At 40.5% G+C, this 19717-nt stretch overlaps 1 protein-coding gene across 1 annotated transcript in view; it reads right to left on the bottom strand.

The window, feature by feature from the left end:
• The window catches only part of sim1a (SIM bHLH transcription factor 1a), a 40393-nt gene that overhangs the window by 10453 nt on the left and 10223 nt on the right, over nt 1–19717 (bottom strand). The window contains exons 2-8 of the mRNA XM_041794180.1: nt 13215–13297; nt 8929–9018; nt 8743–8851; nt 8584–8669; nt 5604–5803; nt 4781–4887; nt 4310–4457 (exon numbers count right to left, since the gene is read on the bottom strand). Of these exons, the coding sequence (XP_041650114.1) occupies nt 4310–4457; nt 4781–4887; nt 5604–5803; nt 8584–8669; nt 8743–8851; nt 8929–9018; nt 13215–13297 (823 nt within the window). The remainder of the gene's footprint in view (nt 1–4309; nt 4458–4780; nt 4888–5603; nt 5804–8583; nt 8670–8742; nt 8852–8928; nt 9019–13214; nt 13298–19717) is intronic.

Below are 19717 nucleotides of genomic sequence, written 5' to 3'. Positions count from 1 at the left end.
ATATAAACTGGCAAAAAAAAGGGTTAGCTGAGGCAGAAACAGTCAGAAACTGGCAAAAATGGGCTTTTCAAGTTGTGAAATGTGACTAAAAAAAAGTAAAAGGGATTAATAGTGGCAATAATGTCAAAGGAGCCAACAACAGGCAGAGAGTTGCAAGATTTGGTTTAGAAGTGGCAACACAGGCAGAAAAAGTGGCTGCTTTTTGAAATGATCAAAAAAATGGGTTTTAAGTTGCAAAAATAAATTAAAATTGGCAATACTGGTGGAAAAAGTGATAAAAATGGGTTAAAATTAGGCAAAATTGGTGTAAAGTAGCAACAGTGTAATTAAAAAAATGTTCTTAGTTTTTTTAAGGCACCTGGAGACCCCTCTCAGTGTCTTGCGACCCCCAATGGGGTCCTGACCCCAACGCTGAGAACCCCTGCCTCAGGCTATAAGGAGTGTTTGCACTGGAAGCTGTCATGCTTAAACGGAGGCTTGTGCTGTGATATAGCAGAGAGAGAGCTGACTCACAGACAGCGTTACGTGCTCCTGCAGCAGACAGGCCTTTATTCAGACAGTTTCTTAATCACCGTAACGCTGTAACAGCAGCAGCGGGATCAGAGGTTATCAGAGCTGAACACACAGATGGAGTTCAAATGAAGGTGAATTGGTCTTATCGTCAGTCTGTATACCCCACACAAACCACACCTCACCGCCACCGCCACCTCACCGCCACCGGCACTGCCACCATGTCCCTCAGAGATGAATTAAGTTTCAGTTAAATTTTGGCTCACTACTAACAGAATGATTGGAGTGAATGACTGTACCACAGGCCATGGTGAGCTCATTTAGTCATGGTTGTCAAATGGAGCAGACCCTCCCTTCCTATCTACCACAGTGTGAGCTAAGCCCCTCCCACCAAAACAGATCTCAGTTTGATTTAAGTGAGGAGAAGAGGGAGCAACACACAAATCAATTTACAAGAATTTGTTATGCATTTGAGGCAAAACAACAGTTACTGAATCCCTTGATTAAATTTGTACCTTTATGAATCATTGTTTAAGCTACCCCAATTCCAAAAAAGAAATCAATGATCGTCAAATCTCATAAACCCACATTTGATTCACAATAGAACAGAAAAAGCATTGATAGTTCCTTTCCAGATGTTAGAGCTGCCCCTGCCATAGGCACTAATTCAACCCCATACCATCAGAGATGCAGGCTTTAGACCTGAGCCAGGAGAGCAAGCTGGATGCTCCTCTCCTCTTTAGTCCACAGGACACGGCATCTGTGGTTTCCTCTGACCACAGAACAGTTTTCCATGTTCCCTCAGTCCATGTTTAATGAGCTTTGGTCCAGAGAAGACGGCGGTGTTTCTGGATCCTGTTCACATATGGCTTCTTCTCTCCATCATCCAGCTTTAACTGTCATTTGTGGATGGCACGGCCAACTGTGTTGACAGACAATGATTTCCGGAAGAGTTCCTGAGCCCATGCAGTGATTTCAGTACAGAATCATGTCTGTTTTTAATGCAGTGGCCCCTGAGGGCCCCTTCAGCCTTGGCCCACAGAGATTTCTCCAGATTGTCTGAATCTTTGATGATATTATGGACTGTAGATGGGGGGAGATTCAAACACTTGAGAAACATTTTTCTGAAGGTGTTCCACAATTTTCAGACTAAGTTTTTAACAGATTGGTCAATCTCTGACCATCTTTATTTCCGAGAGACCCTACCTCTCTAAAATGCTCCTTTAATACCCAGTCATATTACTGAGCTGTTGATAATTTGCCTAATTAGTTGCAAAATGGTCTCTGAGCTGATTTCATTAGTTACACTTACTTTTCCAACCTTTTTTTGCCCCGTCCCTACCTTTTTGAGACGATTGAAATGGTAAAACATCTCAGTTTAATATCTAATATGTCATTTCTGTGCGATTATGAATCAAACATAGGTTTATGAGATTTGACAATCATTGATTTTTGTTTTGATTTACATTTTACACAGTGACCCAACTGTTCTGGAATTGGGGTTTTAAGATCTGAGTATCTATTGAAATGATAGTGGTTATGATTTCTGCCATTGTCCATCAGCTCAGCTAGATTCATTCAAAAAGATGAACAGAAGTGTAAAACAGTCAGAGAAAACTGGAGCCTGTAAACACTCATCAGGTCTACAGCCATCAGCCAAAGCAGCGTTAACACAGAGCTGCCAAAAGTCTGTGCTAGGAGGAGGAAGAAGCCTGTGTTGAGCTGTTTTCTGAAGGAGACAGCCTCAGGAACACTTTCATAAGCCTGATTCACACACCGCTCATATGTCTGAGACGTGTATATCAGGGTCATAGGAGCTTTAAAAGGAACCCTGCATGATCAGACAAGTTCATCTTGTTGGATAGATACTTGCATCTCTCATATACATAATGAACTAAAAAACCCACAAGATACCTGCATTTTGAGCCATTTCAGTTTATAAATTCACCAGGAAACCGCCATGTTTTGGTCCTGTTTGGTCCGCGCTGGCGCCGTGATGTCACAGTTCCATGGTGATCCTATGCAGTAACCTGTTTCAGACTGGCAGCCAGTGTTAGGGCTGCATCTCAGAAACGCAGCACATCTCACGCACAGAGAATTCTAAAATTTGAGGTCTCTTCTATTATATTTGCACCATGAACAGTTATCTGCTCAACTAGACAGGAAAATGACAAATACAGAGCCATATTTACCTTGTTTTAGCAAATATGTACGTCCACATGAGTAGAAAATGTTTGAAATCTGTTTCTTTATGAACCAGATGAAGGCCACGAGCTAAAATGCGTCTGTTTAACACAGTTGTTCCCCGAACTTCTCTTCTTTATGAGGCTCTCTGTTTCCACACAGTTCAGGTAAAGATAAACACAATACGAAAGGACTTCCAGTTTGCGCCTTTCAAAGTGAAAGTCCGCTTTAGCATTTCTTTGGAGAAACTCCATCTATGTACATAATACTTTTATTCTGAAAAGCTCCCGGCACGCTTCCACTATACACTCAATGGAGGTTTATTGAGGTAAAACTTTGTAGGAATGGCAGAGCTTTGACAGCAGGGGGACAAAAAACAACAGCCGCAAACTCATGTCAGCAACAGCTGCAAGCAGAAAAACCGTCTGAAAAACGGTTACTGCTTAGCAACGGAGAGGAGCGCTGCGGAACCGTGACGTCATACTCCGTCACGTGGATGAAAACATGGCGGTCTCCTGGTGAGTTTTTGAGCTGAAATGTACTCAAAATGCAGATATGTGGGATATTTATTTATTTACATTTGAGACATACAAATATCTATCCAACAAGATGAACTTGTCTGATCATGCAGGGTTCCTTTTAAGACCAGCTTCCACTTTAAAACAGCCTTAGCCCCTTTATGGGCTAAGGATGATACTGTGGAGTTTCTGCCGGTGAAGAGATGTAAAGAAGCAGCTTGTAAAGAGGATTTTCTGTTTCTGTTTGTGCAGGATAAAGGTTCAGCTAATGCACCCCCGCGCCTGTCTATGTTTATTCACTCTGCAGGCAGCGCTGCCAGTCTCAGATAAACTGTACCAGGTGACCGACTGAGAGGCCACGGCAGGTAACAGCCAACACATGAGCACGCTGAACAAACTGAGAAACAAAGGGCTCAGACAGGCTGATAAAGAGGAGAGCAGAATCAGTGATAGAGCAGGAATGTCTGAGGAAAGTTTAAAGCAAATCATTTCACAATCACATTTCTTTGTTTCAGCCTAAAAACACAAATAAAAATCAGAATACGACCTGACAAACTTTCTCTGTTCTCTGATTCTGTGAGCTCGGCTTCCACAAACACGTGTCGTATTTCCAATTAACCTCCAGGTAACAAAACTGTGTGTAAATCTCCCCTACCAACACTCATTTTCTCGTCACAGCAGAGTGACAGCTGAGCGGAGGTTGGAGCCGCTCCTCCACACGACAGACGCCAAACGCATCAGAATGGCAGCGCTCCTCTTAAGGAGACACAATCCAGTCCAATATACAGAATCCAGACCCTATACACCTTTCTGTCCTATTTCATCCTGATGCCACAGTCAACTAAATTCATTTTTAATCTCACTGATCTACACTCAGTTCTCCATCATTAATTTACACTCAGTTCTCCATTGGTGTCAGTAATAGATTAATGATGGAGTACTGAGTGTAGATTAGATTTGAAGACGTCTGTCCATCGATACCCAGATTACAACATGAGGACAGAACTCACTTTCATAACTTCTCTGGTAACAGATTAATCTGCATAAAAACACGATGAAGGTGAATCCAGCAGATTACAGAACAGTCAGTAACTCACGTGAGAACATAGTTGACGCTGACGATACAGTGGGGTCTGGATGAGCGGCTGTTGTGGACGATGGTTGCATAACTCTGGACCCAGACCCAGCCGCCTTGCTTGGCCAGGAAACGGTAGTACTTAGTTGTGACCTGACCTTTGACCAGCACTAACAGACAGAGGAAAGGGAGAGAATAATGATTACTGTGAGGTAAACATTCAAAGAAGTAGATGCATTTACTAACATGTTTCTTTCTATCTTTCTTTTTATCCCAAAATCTGAGTTGTTCTCAAGGATTTTAAGCTCCTGTATAAATTCTGCATCCTCACATTAAGAAAAAAACAAACAATCAGACAACATAGATGTCTTAAAATGAAAAAAGGCAAATAAAGTGAAGAATGCTCGATAAGAAAACAGAATATTTAGCTGTAAAATGTGTACAGGGTTTGTGTAGAGAGAATTTATAGGAGGGTAAAACAAACCTAACTCACACAAGTGATGAGCACAGCGGAGGTGGAAGGAGTCACAGCTGTGGACGTGATGATACAGAGTCTTCTCGATCAGATCCTGAGGTTCATACCCCGTCAGCTCTGCAACCCTGAAGAACACACAGCAAACACAACAGCAGCATTATTACACAAACACAAGCTACTGAACAAATCCACATAGAAATTCATTTCCTTAAGAATTAGTACATCTCCAATAACTGACTTCCTGGATCTCTGAGGATCTGAAATTCAGTGTAGGGTCCTAAAAATATGAAACTATCCTTTTACTGTTATTATCCTCAGTAAAGAACAGCTGTGATAGTTAATTCTATGTAGGGCATGTTTATGAGGACATGTTTATCCCAAATACACCTGTGTTGCAGTACGTATGCTATCATGGCCGCTGTTAGATGCCATGTCTCGTATGGTGAAGCTGCACAGAGAACAGCTTTTCCAACAAGCCAGATCTAGGGCTGGTTCAGAGCTGGGGCTTAATCTAGCACCAGGTCTTTGTTTCCCTTAGCCAAATGTTGGGCTCTGTGCCAGGGGGACTGGTTCCAGCAAGGCACCAACTCCTTCCTGGTCCAAGGGATAGAAGTGGATTAGACAGGGGCCTGCATGCTTATGTTGCGGGCTTGGGCAGGGACTGGAGTGTATAAACAACCAGGCAGAGCACCAACAGAGCTTAAAATGATGCAGCTAAACCACGGTGCAGAAAAAACACGTAAACCAGCTCCAGCTTTAGCCCAGAGCCAGCTCTGGAAGTGGCTTAGTGGAAAACGAAGAATCTGGTATCCAGGAGAGCACGGAGTCCCACATGTCGTACCGTGAGTCCAGGAAGATGAGCTTCATGTCGAGGCTAGCTCTGAACATGAACATGTTGCTGTGCAGTTTGATCTCTGTTACAGCACTCGGCGGCAGCGAGTGACCGACGGCGACCAGCCCGACGTTCTGATAGCAGCCGTCAAACGGAGACATGTCCAGGCTGTACTGACGGATCTTCAGGTAGCCGCTGCAGTGGATCACCTGGACCACAGAGGGATGGACGTGGACATACAGTAGTTAGTCTAGAGATTAAGAGTCATTCAAGAGGGAGATGCTTGCTTTAAACCAGAAAATGATCTGATGTTGACTTTTCCTAAGACGCCAGACCCCAATGATAACAGTTATTTCACCCTGGAACAGGGGAGCCCTCGCTGATTTGTTTTTATATATTCAAAAGATGCAGAGAATCTGGAGAACTGAAGAAGAATTTAAAAATAAATTATTGTTTACTTTGCATCCAACCCTGTTTGTTAGTCTGAGAACCAGGGAAGAAACACTTTTTTACATATTACACTCTTAGAAATTCCCCCGTTAAAAAAAAACGGTAAACAACTGGCAGTAGGGTTGCCAGGAAGTTATTGTAAAATTAACAGTATGTTGCTGTAGCTGAAATTTACAGTAAAGTTACTGTTTTTTATAAATACAGCAAAAAGCTGTTATTTTAAACCTTAAGAGGAAAATACTGTTGAAAAGATTAGCAGGTTTTTACCATTTATTTACCCTTTATCTTGAGAGGTATTGTGGCAAGCTGTGGTAAGAAAAGGCTCACAGACAAGCTGAATGAGTTTGACAAGCCCTCATGCAACAAGCATGAGCAGCTATCATGTATTTACAACCCAGACGCAGACACATACAGGCAGGGTAGTCTGCGCCATTAACCCCCTCCTTCATGGTGTGACACTTCAACGAACACCCTCCCCCAAAAAACATAAACCAACAAACAAAACATGCAGACAACCCCGCAATGAAACATGAACATTAAAGAACATCAGAAGAGTGAATTCCCTTGCACAAAGTAAAACCCAGAAGTCCCTGCTCCAGACGACTGCTTCCTGAATCGCCACTGTAAATATACAGATTTTTACTGTGAATTGTAGCAAAATACTACAACTTGCTGTGAATTCATTTCCTTCTAGCAAAATTGACAAACTAAAAAAGCACTCAGAGAGCGCAGACCTCCGCCATTAGCCCTATCTCCCAATAGTTAAGAATCGTTTAAAAGATTCCTGGATCCAGATGGTGATCTGGATCACTCCCAAAATCTAATCAGTTCTTCCTTATGCCATTTTCTGAAAATTTCATCAAAATCTGTCCATAACTTTTTTTTTTTAACTTTATTTATTGTTATTTTAACATATACAAAACATATGGCAAAATGAAGATCATGACATAAGTTCCCTGCCCCCACCCCCACCCTCACCCTTCAGGAGGCAAATAACAGGAGTGAGTATGTAAATTAAAAATCCAAAATTAAACAGACAGATAAAAGAAAATAATAATATATGGCAAATAATAATTAATAGAACAAGTAAAAAGAAAAACAAATAATAAATTTAAATAAGAGAAAAATGAAATAAAATAAAAATAAACTGATGCTCAGAATTGTGCTATCTGTTCAGTATTACCAGATAATAAATGATACACCATGTCTCACAATTTCCCACAGCCGAAATCTCATACATACAGTGACCAGGTAACAGGGGAGTCTAATATCTCAAAGCAGTGTTAAAGTACAAAATACCTGATTTTCTCCAAGTTCAAGAACATCATGACCTCACGAATCCACTGAGTAAAAGTAGGAGGGGTTTTACTCTTCCAATTAAGCAAAATGAGACGATGGGCAATCAGAGACGCAAAAGCTATAGCATTTTTATAGGAAGTGGGGAGCTTTATACCTTCTTCTATTATTCCAAAAATTGCTGTCAGAGGGTTGGGATTAATAGTCTCATTCCCTGTTGCTGAAAGAGAACGAAAAACCAGGATCCGATCCTTTCATAACTTTTTGAGTTATGTTGCTAACAAACAAACAAACTAACAAACAAACCCTACCGATCACATAACGTCCTTGGTGGAGGTAGTAATACAATAAATGAATTATCTGAATTCAATTTTTAGCAACTGTTAAGATCAAGCTAATGTTAGCTAGCAAAGAATTTACTCACTCTGTGTGCCTGCGGTGTTTGTGAGTCATGTCAAACTCTAGCTAATGCTAATTTTACAAATTACCTCAAACCTACTAAGTGATGGTTTTTGCCTATTCTAACTAGCAAAGCAGTAAGGCATTAACCTGTTTATTGTTAGGATGGAGTTGGATAACAATGTGATTTCTAACTTCACTCTCCTTCCAAGCATGTGCTCTAACCTTCTTGTTCCCAAAAATGCAATGTAAAAATACAAGAAATTACTGTTTTCTTTTTTTTGAAGCAGTAATACAGTAAAATACTGTTCTAAACCATTCTTTTACAGGGTTGTCCTGTATTTAAACATAACAGGCTCTTGCGTTGAAATTTCCCCGTAAATTTACAGAAATCCGTTAGAGTGTATGTTCTGCATCTTCCTCCTCAACACTCTGAATGTAAAGGGGAAGACTTAGAGTCAACGTAGAAGACCTGTGACTGGAGGACATGTCTCCATTTCTTTGTTTCTTTGCCTTTTTGGTGCTATTTTAGGTCGAATCAACGTATTTTTCCGTAGAAACTTTTAGTTACAACTGTGAGGATATTTGGGTTGTGATTCATCATTAAGGGGGTGTTGGTTAGTCCTGACTGTGGACCAGTTAAGAAGACTATTTACAGAGTATTATGCAGCATCAAAAACGATGACAGAAAGCCTACACTGTTGAGCAGCTTCAGATGTACTAAGTATTTTCACTGTACGATCTGTTGCGTTTGCTTCTGTGTCATAAATCTGACTTCATACAGACCAAATCAAAAGCAGCCATCATAGAGAGTGAATAAAGATAATTTACTACAGGGTCATACCTTGTATCCTCCACAAGTGAGACCGGCGTTTCTTTTAGCGAGGACACATTTCATTCTCAGAAAGAAGGAGCGCTCCATTTCATATTCTGCAGAGAATAAAAAGTGTGTTACTGACGCTGTAATTGGTGGGTTATTTTTGTCGTCTGTGCCGTTGATTACCGTGGACAAAGTGGGAGTGATAAGGCTGGTGTGCTGTGAGGACGGCCGTCATCTCGTCGTGGTCTGCTGGGTGGATGTATTCATAGATGCTGTTTCCTGTCAGCTCTACCTGTTTTAATGAACATTTAATCAGCACTGTGACTCATCAGACCAAACACAGACACATGCAAAGGTGTCTACACCTACCTGTGACAGGCCCAGGTGGACAGAGGCTGTTTCTGATATGTACATTATTTTACCATCAGGGGCGACCACGAAAATGAAGCCGTCTAACGTCTGAAGGACAAGAAAAAAGACTGAATGCAATAAAATACGTTGGTTATTAATAAACTAGGGTAAAATGTAGTTACATTCTCAGACAGCTGCATCAGAAATCTTTCTTCCTGCTGCAGTCAGACTCTTAAAATTAAACCTTTCCCTAAACTGGACTAAATATATTCCTCATCCACTCAGTCATGTCATGTCATATTGATTATTTTCTGGCTATTGATAGGCTGATTTAGAGGAGGCATAACAAAGAGGTCGCAGCAGTACCATGCACATTGTGGTGGTGGAGGCACAGAGAAGCATGGCAGATCTATACTAAGGTAAAGTAATGGTTTACTGTGCTGTAGGATGTTAGGAGAGAAGCATGAAAATGTGGCTTTCATTTCAATGAAATGAAGCCAAACACAGACGTTTATGGTGCGTTACAGCAGCAGCTCTGATCCTGATTCCATCCATCCAGTTGTCTATTCCCGTTGGGGGTCGCGGGGAAGCTGGAGCCTATCCCAGCTGTCTTTGGGTGAGAGGTTGGGTACACCCTGGACTGGTCACCAGTTAATCGCAGAGCTTCTTATCCTGATTCCCATTTCTATTTCAAACATTAAACAAATAATGAAACTGTAAAGACTGAATACCACTCCAGCCACAGTTCTTCTATGGCTGACTGGTTGTATCACAGTCTGCCAGAGACCAGCAGTCACTCAGTGCTACCCAGATGACCAATCACAGCGTCTCTCTGCCTCATTTCTACGTGTAGTTCAAGCTTTCTAAGGAGGAGTACATCATTTGTTTGTTTGTGAGGCGTCTTTGAGTGTCCAAAAACGTGCTATTTAAGTGTGATGTATTATTATTATTTATTATTATCAGCTACATGTACAGGCTTGAACAGTGTGCCGTTTCAATCCTCTTTGCACTGTAATGTTTGTGGGATGCTAGGACGTGCTGTAAGGGCCTTTAAGTAAAAGTACAATAGCTCATTTCAAAATGTATTCAAAAAAGTACAAGTCCCCCAAAAGACTCAATATCAGTAATCTGAGTAAATACTTAGTTACTTTCCACCACTGGTTATTACGGACGCAATGATTCGTTGCCGTTGTCAACAATTATCGATGAGGACTTGTGATTTATTGCTGATGATTCGTTTGTTACGTCTGTGCACCTTTTATTCATACAGCGTGTTGCTATTGTGTTTGCAAAACGTTTCCTTACGCTGGGATGCTTGGGAGTGAGCCATCTGTCATTCATACTATCTCTGTCCAGAGTTGCACATGCTCAACAGTAATCGACAGGAAAAGAAAAACAGAGAAATGGTGCAACACCTGCATGTCCTAAAACTTCTGGGAATATTTCTCAACGGTTAAGAAAGAAATATTGCTTGTAAAATATGTAAAGCAGAACTTACGTACAACGGGAGAACATCAGCAGTGTGTTTTTACTTTCAGTGCGAGTGAACGTTGGTTATCCACTGGCTTTAACCATGAATGTTACACTACAGTCCTGCAGACAGAACCCCACACCTTTCCTTTTTGCTCTTACTCAATAGTATAACGTCACTGGGGCTTTTTTTCCACGCTGCATTTTCTACCTCTGATGTAAACACGTTACATAGGGAGGGACATGTCACCTCTTTCACTACTTAACACTTAAACAGTGGAGCAAACTCTATCCAACATACAATAATAAGGCTTTACATTTGTAAAAGAAAATCACTCAACCTTATTGCAACTAAGGCTGCACGAGTTTAGAAGATAATCTAACTGCGATGTTATTCCTTAACTTTCTTTTATTCTAAAACAAGGGCTGAGCATTTCTTTAACAGTATCTAATTCTGATCATTTTGACCCATATTGAAAATTGGAAATGAATTGTTTCATTGTAGGTTTTTTTGTCATTCTTATATTTAATTGAAAAAAAGTACAAAAATGAAGGAGGTTGGATTTTTTGACGACTATGCTAAAAAAAGACACCTGAAAGACTGCATATGTCATGCATAACTTCTCTGCTGAAAAAAAAAGTTTTAAAGAGGTATTTTGACTCAAATTTCAGGCCAAAGAAATATTGCACCTTTTGGGATTTGAAAATTGTAGCAGGTCGTGTTGCTATTTAATCTTATTTTTGATTGCCCAGCCCTAATTTCAACACTAATTATGTTAAAATCCAAGACAAAAATATTGCTTGAAATGAAAGTTTAATCATATTTCTTGAGTTTAGTTTAGTACTATTTCATAAAGACGTATTTTATATACATATATGATATTTTTGAATAAAAACTCTGATTTACTGTCTTTATTTTTAGTTCGTACATGTTTGTGAATACATCAAAGTTCTTTGCTTAAGATGTTAGTAAAATAAGATGTATAAAAAAAGAGCCATTAAAGCCATCAAGAGACCCCATAGCTACACATTCACCCGACGAGTCTCCTAATCGTTTCAGTGGTCGGCGACTAGTCGACTACAAGCATAGTTGCTAGTTGCATCCCTACTGATTATTGTTTACCTGGTTCAGGTCAGGGTTATAGTAGAGTATGGTACTCATGTTTGTTTCTGGTATTATTTTTAAAAGATAGGAAAGATAACTGATGGATACTGTCCTTCTCTGTCACCCTTCTGTCTGGGCTCCATCATACCTGTTCCTCCAGTAAGTGTGGAGGTAGATTTACTGCACTCTACTGACTGACCCAAAGTTTTCACTTCCAGTGCATCAGCACAGACGGAACAACACGGAACACTCCATGGTTACATTTCCCATGGATGCTGACTGTATGTCTGAGACGTGGGCAGCTCTAACATCTGGAAAGGAACTATCAATGCTGAAAAGTAGAGAGAGGTTTCAGAGCAACACATGCTCCCATCCAGACAACGTCTCTGTCAGGGAAGACCTTGAATATTTCAGCAAGACCATGCTAAACCACATACCACATCCATCACAACAGCATGGCTTCACAGGAGAAGAGTCCAGGTCCTGAACTGGTCTGCCTGCAGTCCAGACCTTTCACCAATGGAAAACATTTGGCGCATCAGAAAAGGAAAAATCCAGCAAAGAAGACCCAGGACTGTTGAGCAGCTAGAATCCTACATCAGGCAAGAGTGGGACAACATTCCTCTCCCATCAGCTGGTCTCCTCTCTTCCCAGATGTTTACAGACTGTTGTTAAAGAAGAGGGGATGCTACACAATGGTAAACACGGCTCTGTCCCTACTTTTTTGAGATGTGTTTCTGCCATCAGATTCAAAATAAGCTAATATTTTATGAAATGATAAAATTTTCTCAGTTTAACACCTGATATGTTGTTTCTGTTCTACTAACAATCAATGACTTCTGTTTTTGTTTACATTTTACACAGTGACCCAGCTTTTTTGGAAATGGGGTTGGATATGAGGGACGAGCTGATGAAAATCTCACCTTTAAGTCTGAGATGCACAGTTGTAGACCTAGCCAGTTAGGTAGCAGCCCATTATTAGGAGGCTGACGCTGTTAGCTGTCCAGCTGGAACAGCTGTTTACGCTGTAGTTATCTCATCTGCTATGGTTGTTACTCGCTTATAAGAGCAGATTGTGTGACTCCTAAGTGTCCAACAACATTACAGAAGGACAAAGACAGACTTTATAAGGAGGAAAATTATTACTGTTTATTTTCCAGAAAATAAATGTTGAATATCTTTCTTTACAGCCATCAGACTCCACTGACAGAAACAGCCATTCTGTTTTAGAGCACTGGGGTTTCTAGTCATCTGCTGCCTTTATTGATTTGCCTTTTAAAACTAAACACCCAGAGACATTACGAAACTCTTTAAAGCATCCTTTATCATTGACTTGTTTTTAATGTTTAATGCAGTTGTCCACGTGCTCCTTATTTACTGTCCAAACCCACAGCCCTGTTGTTGTCCAGCCTGCAGCCCTGCAGTCCAGCTCCATTGTGCTGCAGCCGATGTGAGACGGGCTGCAGGACGCGCTGAGGCTCTGTGCGTGACCAGGAATGTGTTCAGCTCATTTCACTCTCAGAGCAACAAGAATGGAGGCAGTGGGAGGCAGATGGCAGCAGACTACGGCTGAATAATCACCACAGAATCTGCTGTAAAATCTTTAATTCCTCGTCCCAGCATCTTAAATAAACCACTTAAATGACCCTGTGGCCATTCGGTGACTCGTAAAGCTTTTTCTCATGTGCAGCTGAAGTGTTAGCGCTCATATTAACATAACATGAAGTACCTGTAAGAGATGGGAGCCCAGTTCATGACTGACTCCTTCCAGAGAGCTGCTGCGACTGACGTGACCCCAGGACTCCCCCAGACCTGGAAACAAATCACAGATATGGCACACAATAACCCATAATGCACCTTCTATCCATTATAACACAAAAAGAGGAAACACTGGGGGTTGGTAGGGCTTGTTTTTAGCTGAACCTGCATAAAAGACAGATCATTTAGTGGAGAAAGGATTTTTCATTCAAACATTACCACCAAAGTTAACACTTGAAACCAATCTTGGATATTGGGACATTTTTCTTTTTGCTTTCTTACCATGGATATAAATAAAAAGTCTAGACCAGTTGTACTCAACCTCGCCCTACTCAGGAGCCGAATTTATGAAAAAATCATTCTGCAAGAGCCAAAATTACACCCTTGTCACACCTGACCTGTTGCATTTGTGTTTCCGCTCTTTTAACCCTTTAAAACCTACGGGATCGCCGGCACTCCCATTTGCATATCTATTTTTAACCAGGGTAGAATTGCAACCAAATGAGATAGAGCAATAATTCTTTATGCATATAAAACCAGAGGAGTTACACTAACATATCACACATTCAGTGTGTTCCAGAGTTCTGATTCTTTCTAGAAATATCCTTCCTTCTTTTGCGTAAATGTAGTATAAAATGCACACATCAAAAACAGTCTAATATAATATAATCCGGGCTATAAATGTCTTGTTTTCTTGTAGGTCATGAGTTGCACTTATTATTGATTCAGCATGGTCTTCTGCAAACACATAGTTTATTCTTTATAAAGATGCTGTCGTTTTGCAAATTGAGCACAATTTCTGTTTTTTTTTTTTTCATTTTGCCACAGTTTATAAAGATGAGTGTATTTCAAAAATAAAGTTATGAACATACTGAAAATAATTTTTTTGTGGTTTGAAATGATCTTGTGCAACTTTTTTACAATCCCAATTTCGAGGGATACAGCTGTGACATCTCTGTATTTAGGAAAATGTGTACAAAAAAACAAGGCTTTTCATTTTTCTTGTATTTTTTTGCACTTTTGAGCAATTTAATTTGTTACTACAGACCTATCACATACATATCATTAAAATCTGAGCTGTATTGATGTATAGCCAATTCAGATACTCCAACAAAAATGGCACTACAGCATGTAAAAATGTAAAGATATGCTCTGGTGAACTGGTCTATGATGGGTCATAAAGGGTTAAAATATGGGTCAGCAGCTCATTGATCTCAGAATCAATCAGTAAACTGACAGGAAAGATGTAACAATGGATGTCTCTCTTTCTTGCTCCTTCTACCTTTTTGCTGACATCGAACCAAAACCCAAATCTCCGAAATTACAACTTTTAAGGGAATGGAAAAAATGTCGTATTTTACTATTAATTTAACACTGAGAGTCATAGTAGCATATTTACGCCACTTTTTATTGCTTTAAAATGTGTTTAAAAAAACACCCTGACAGATGCAAAGGGAGCCAATATCACTGATTCATGAAAAAGATCAAAATCATGAGAAACGGAGATGTGAGGTTTTGGCCGAACGGCAGTAATATATAGCTTACATGCAGCGGCGATGGCTGGTAATTTTATTTGGGACAGCTGTTGGAGTATTGTCAGTTTGTGGTAAACAGACTGAATGATCTGACTCGCACTGAACCACTTTGCTGACAGTGCTCTTTTTTTAATTGTTGTCATCATTGTGAAGCTCTTCTAGACTAAAAAGAGCCACAACTTGTCACAAAAGAGCTGCATGTGGCTCTAGAGCCACAGAAGGAGTACCACCGGTCTAGACCAGTGGTTTTCAACCTTGGGTCGGGACCCCCTTGGGGGTCGTGAGACACTGACAGGGGGTCAGGAGGTGCCTTAAAAACACTAAGAATAGAACATTTTTTTAAAATTACACTGTTGGCCTTTACACCAACTTTATCAAATGTCTTTTTTCATCACTTTTTAACACTAATTTTGCCAAATTTAGAACATTTTTGCTACTTAAAACCCATTTCCATTTCAAACCCTTTCCATCACTTTTTTCTGCCTGTTTTTGCCACTTCTAAATCGATTCTTTCTGCGCTCTGCCTATTGTTGCCTCTGCTGACCCATCATTGCCTCTATCAATCACTTTTTACACCCCATTTTTGCCCATTTTATGTGGTGATCGAGTCTCCTTGAGTTTTATTTTGTGAAGACTTCCTGTTTCCGGTGAGCTGTGTGTGAAGGCAACTTTACTCCTGGCTGTGCGACGCTCTCCCTTCCCCCGCGGCGCGGGCTTTGAGCGGCACACCTGCGGCGCATCTCCAATCAGCATCTCCTGAAGTAGGCTGCAGAAGCTCTCTCTGACGCCAATGTATTATCGTCCACCCTCAGTGGTACATCGGCTCTGCTACGAAGTGTTTTCACTAATGATCTATCTGAGTAATCTCTTATGAATGTTTTTTGACCTTTTGACTAACTGTGCCTCTCCTCCTTTATTTCCAGTGCCTCGCTCCTGCCTCTCGCCAGCCCCAAACACAGCTGGCTCTCAAGAAGATTTAAGTTCACAGTTGTGGATTCACTGATTCCCCCCTGCCTGCACCAGTGTTATCCCCACAATAAAATTGTTAAAACTTCTCCTGCTTCTGCTTTTGGGTCCTAACATCACTCCACGCGCCACATTTTAACCACAGTTAACCCATTTTTGCCAGTTCATATCAAATTTTCATCCCATTCCACCTAATTTCCACCATTTTTTTTTACACTTAAAAGCCATTTCAGCCACTTTTAGATCCCTTCTTACCACTTTTTGTGCCTGTTTTTGCCACTTTAACCCAAACATGTTCTTTAGAAATATAATTTCATCATCTTTTCCACCATTTTTTTTGCCATTGTTAATCAATTTTAGCAGTTTTTAACCCATTTTAATTATGTTTTTAACAAAAGTTATTTTCATTTAAAGGGGACTATTCATTATACAAATGAATAAATGAGGATATTTGTTTCTTTGATAAGAGTGGTTATTATTCAGGCCAAATATAAGATATGGTTTTTACAGCTTAACTGGACCATGGTTTTGCTGAACTTCCATGGGCCCCCAGTTTGGTTTGGTCCCAGAGACCTCCCCCTTTATCCCCCCTTATGGACAGCCTTTTCTGCACTATTCTTGAATGTGCATGTCTGTGTTCAACCACCTCCAGGTACAGTGGGGGTCCCTGGTCTCTGGCGCCTTTATTTTGGGGGTCTCGGGCTGGAAAGGTTGAGAAGCACTGGTCTCGACCATGATGCATGGCTGCAACACTGAAGATGTTACCCCTCCATTTTAGGAGAAAGGAAGGATTTGATTAATCTGGCTCAGGGGCAGGACTTGAACCTTTGAGGAAGCTGAACACAAGGATCATGTGACTTCAGCGTGCCCTCTGAGCTGTTTGTTGATCATGTAATTTTACTTTTGCTATAAGTAACTGGTGTATAATTATTGGTGTATAATATCGACACTGAAAAACCAGTGGACCCCGACTGTCTTGTCACTCTGACTTCTTCAGCTGAAGAAGACACTTCTAAATATTTTGTCCACTTGCTACAGCGGCCTCTAGCTGAATGGGGAAGGGCCCTATACTGGTATCTGCCTGGGCCTCCAAATGACAGTGGCCCGGCCTGTGAGTGACTGGGACAGGACAGTTAATCACTGGTTTAGGCATTTCTCTAGGGCTGCAGCAATAGATTCTTTTTGTAATCGAGTACTCTATCGATTATTCTGGCAATTAATCAAGTGCTCTAATAAGAAATATTGCATTTCTTTAATCAGTCACTTTTACTTTTCTCAAGAGAAATAGTACTAGAAAAATGAGAAAAAAAAGCTGGGTCCTTTAAATGAACTACTTCTATATTAAAAATTGGTATTAACAGGTTCTCTAAAGAAAATATATTTTACAAAGTGCAATGAATTTCTTACATTTCTTAAAGTTACAAGGAAAGGAAGTTAAATAATGACATTAGATTATGTCATATTTGGGGTTTTAGGGATCCTCTCCCAGGAAATTTTTCTTTCTTCTGTAATAGTTTATTTTTATTTTCCAATTTGTCATTGAAGTAAAGGGACACAATCATTTTAACATCCTCTAGTTTAATAATGAATGTAATATTTCACATTATAACAATAATAAAGCTCCATCATTCACACAGCGGTCTGATGATGTCTGAAAGGTGAACCTTTAGATTACAGGAATATGGACCATTTTTTAAAGCGTGTTCACTTTTAATTTCTGCACATTTTTGTTTGTGAGTTCATCCACCATAATAATCTGACCTTTAAGACCATCTACTGGCATGGAGAACACATTTTAAGGGATAAAGCTGCTTCTATGACCTGTTGAATCCTGAATGTATGATGATGAACTTTGACCTATTTAGTCTCAGTCACTGTCTGTGGCAATAGTGTGTTTCTGTTTTATTGGTGTCAATTTATTATAAATATAAGTCTTATCAAATTATTTGGGATGCTGAAACGTTTTGAAAAATACGCTGCAATCAAGACGTCAGTGCACTGAGTTTTAGATAATTTATAATTAAATGAATGACAAGCACACTTGGAAGAGAGAGAGTGAGGGAGGGAGACAGAGAAAGCACCGAAACAGGACTTGAATCGTGACGCCTGACGGTGTTCTGTGAAAGTGTCGGGTCAATCAGAGAAGTTTATGAAATTCCCTGAAGTCTGCAGACACAAACTGAGCGCTGTTTCACACCAGTGAATCATGCAGGCGAGATCAACTCGGAGATCTGCGTAGGTTCACCGGTGCAGGCGTATTTGCCATAAAACTGTAAAGCATAAAAACGCTTTACAGACGAGTACCTGTAAACATCACTGCATCAACTTCTCTTCCTTTGTAATTTTGACGCCTCGTATCATGCATGTTACATTATAGTAACAGCAAAAACAAATGCACTGTGCCACACAAATAGCTGTCCATGCGAAACGCAGCATGCCATGCAACACAGCATGCGATGTCCAAGAGTACAGCGTGGGCGTATATGGATACAGGACTGATTTAAGCGAAGCCTCCAGGAACTTTTTGATTCGAATCACCCGAATAATTCGAGGAATCATTTCAGCCCTACAATTTTCAGCATTAAAGCACAGACTGAACTTGAAATAGCATTTGACTGAACACACTTTATCAAGGCAAGGCTACCTCACTGTATTATCTGGGGGTTTACATGTGTACTTTTTGTTGATTAGGGGTCTGCAAACATTTAAAGATGGGAGTCACTTCTTTGGATCATACACAGTTTTTCTTATGTAAGGTTTAAAGTAAGTTTTCCTCTTATAAAAGCCCGTTTGGCACTGTCAAATTTATTGAAAAAAAAAAAAAAGCACAACAGGAAGATTTTTGACTGGTTTCCACTTTCAACATCAAAAGTTTGAATTATTTATAATCTTTGACGTCTTTATGATCATCATATGAAAACTCTTGCAGGCTTTTGTTAATTCTCATTCCTCATGAATTACACGGTCTTACACGGCCCTTTCTGATGTTTGTTCGTGATGTCACAACAATGAGGGCATGTTATTTTCATTAGGTGGTTTCTGCTTTGGCTCGGAGAAATGCTTTTCCATCAGCTAGCTGAGAAAATAATCCTTCCTTTGTTCTGTAATCATGGAGCTGATAGTTCCTGAGAAGGCTTCAAACTGAAGAGCGTTCAGGGATGAAACTGCCTCAGATGATCAGGAAACTAGAGTGAAAATAGCTAGAAAGAGGTCTACAGTCTCCGCAGAGGGCACAGCGTTTCTGGAGGGTAAATGTGGGTAAATTGCAGCCTGCTGGTTTACACTCTGGGCAGCAGAGGCTTGTTAAAGCGCAGCTTTGACCGTGCAGCTCCAAAAATACTCCACACCTAAAATTAGGGCCGCATCATGATTTGACCAGATCGCTGCTGAAGTTTGAAGCTCTTCTCCCCTGCAGCAGAGAAAGCTAACATTTGAGCTGCGGAGAGTTAGGAGGCTCAGAGCAAACAGCAGTGTGTGCAGCATTGACATGCAAATCTCTGCAGAGCAAACAGGAGGCATGCTGGGATCACAGAGCCTCGCAGCCTGCACGCTCCTGATGGAGAGGAGATGGACTCCACGTCTGCATAAAAAGGCACAATCAAATTATCCCTGAAATACCCTAAAAGTGCTGGAAAATAACCCCGGAGTGACGCTTTAAATTACTGACCAATGCATTCAAAGGAGGAGGTTTGAAATGTGGAACATGTGCGGTGAGAAAAGGACGAGGATGCAAATACATTCCGTTTCAGCCAAAAGGTCTGTTAAATAAGCCTAACAGGACTGAACAGGCAGAGCAAATATAAAGGCTCTTATAATGGAAGTCTAAGCTTATTTATACCTTTACTTAAGTCACATAGGCCCTCAATAATTCAACTATAATAATGACACCCGTTCGTTAGGGTTAGGCTCGAGTAATGAGGCAAGAAATACAGAAAATAATCAACTTTACAGTTTTTTTTCCATCGATTACATT

The sequence above is a fragment of the Cheilinus undulatus genome, linkage group 8 (genome assembly GCF_018320785.1).
Source record: "Cheilinus undulatus linkage group 8, ASM1832078v1, whole genome shotgun sequence".
In the NCBI taxonomy this organism is placed as follows: domain Eukaryota; kingdom Metazoa; phylum Chordata; class Actinopteri; order Labriformes; family Labridae; genus Cheilinus; species Cheilinus undulatus.
The sequence above is the reverse complement of the archived record's forward strand: the minus strand, read 5'-3'. Positions and strand labels throughout refer to the sequence as shown.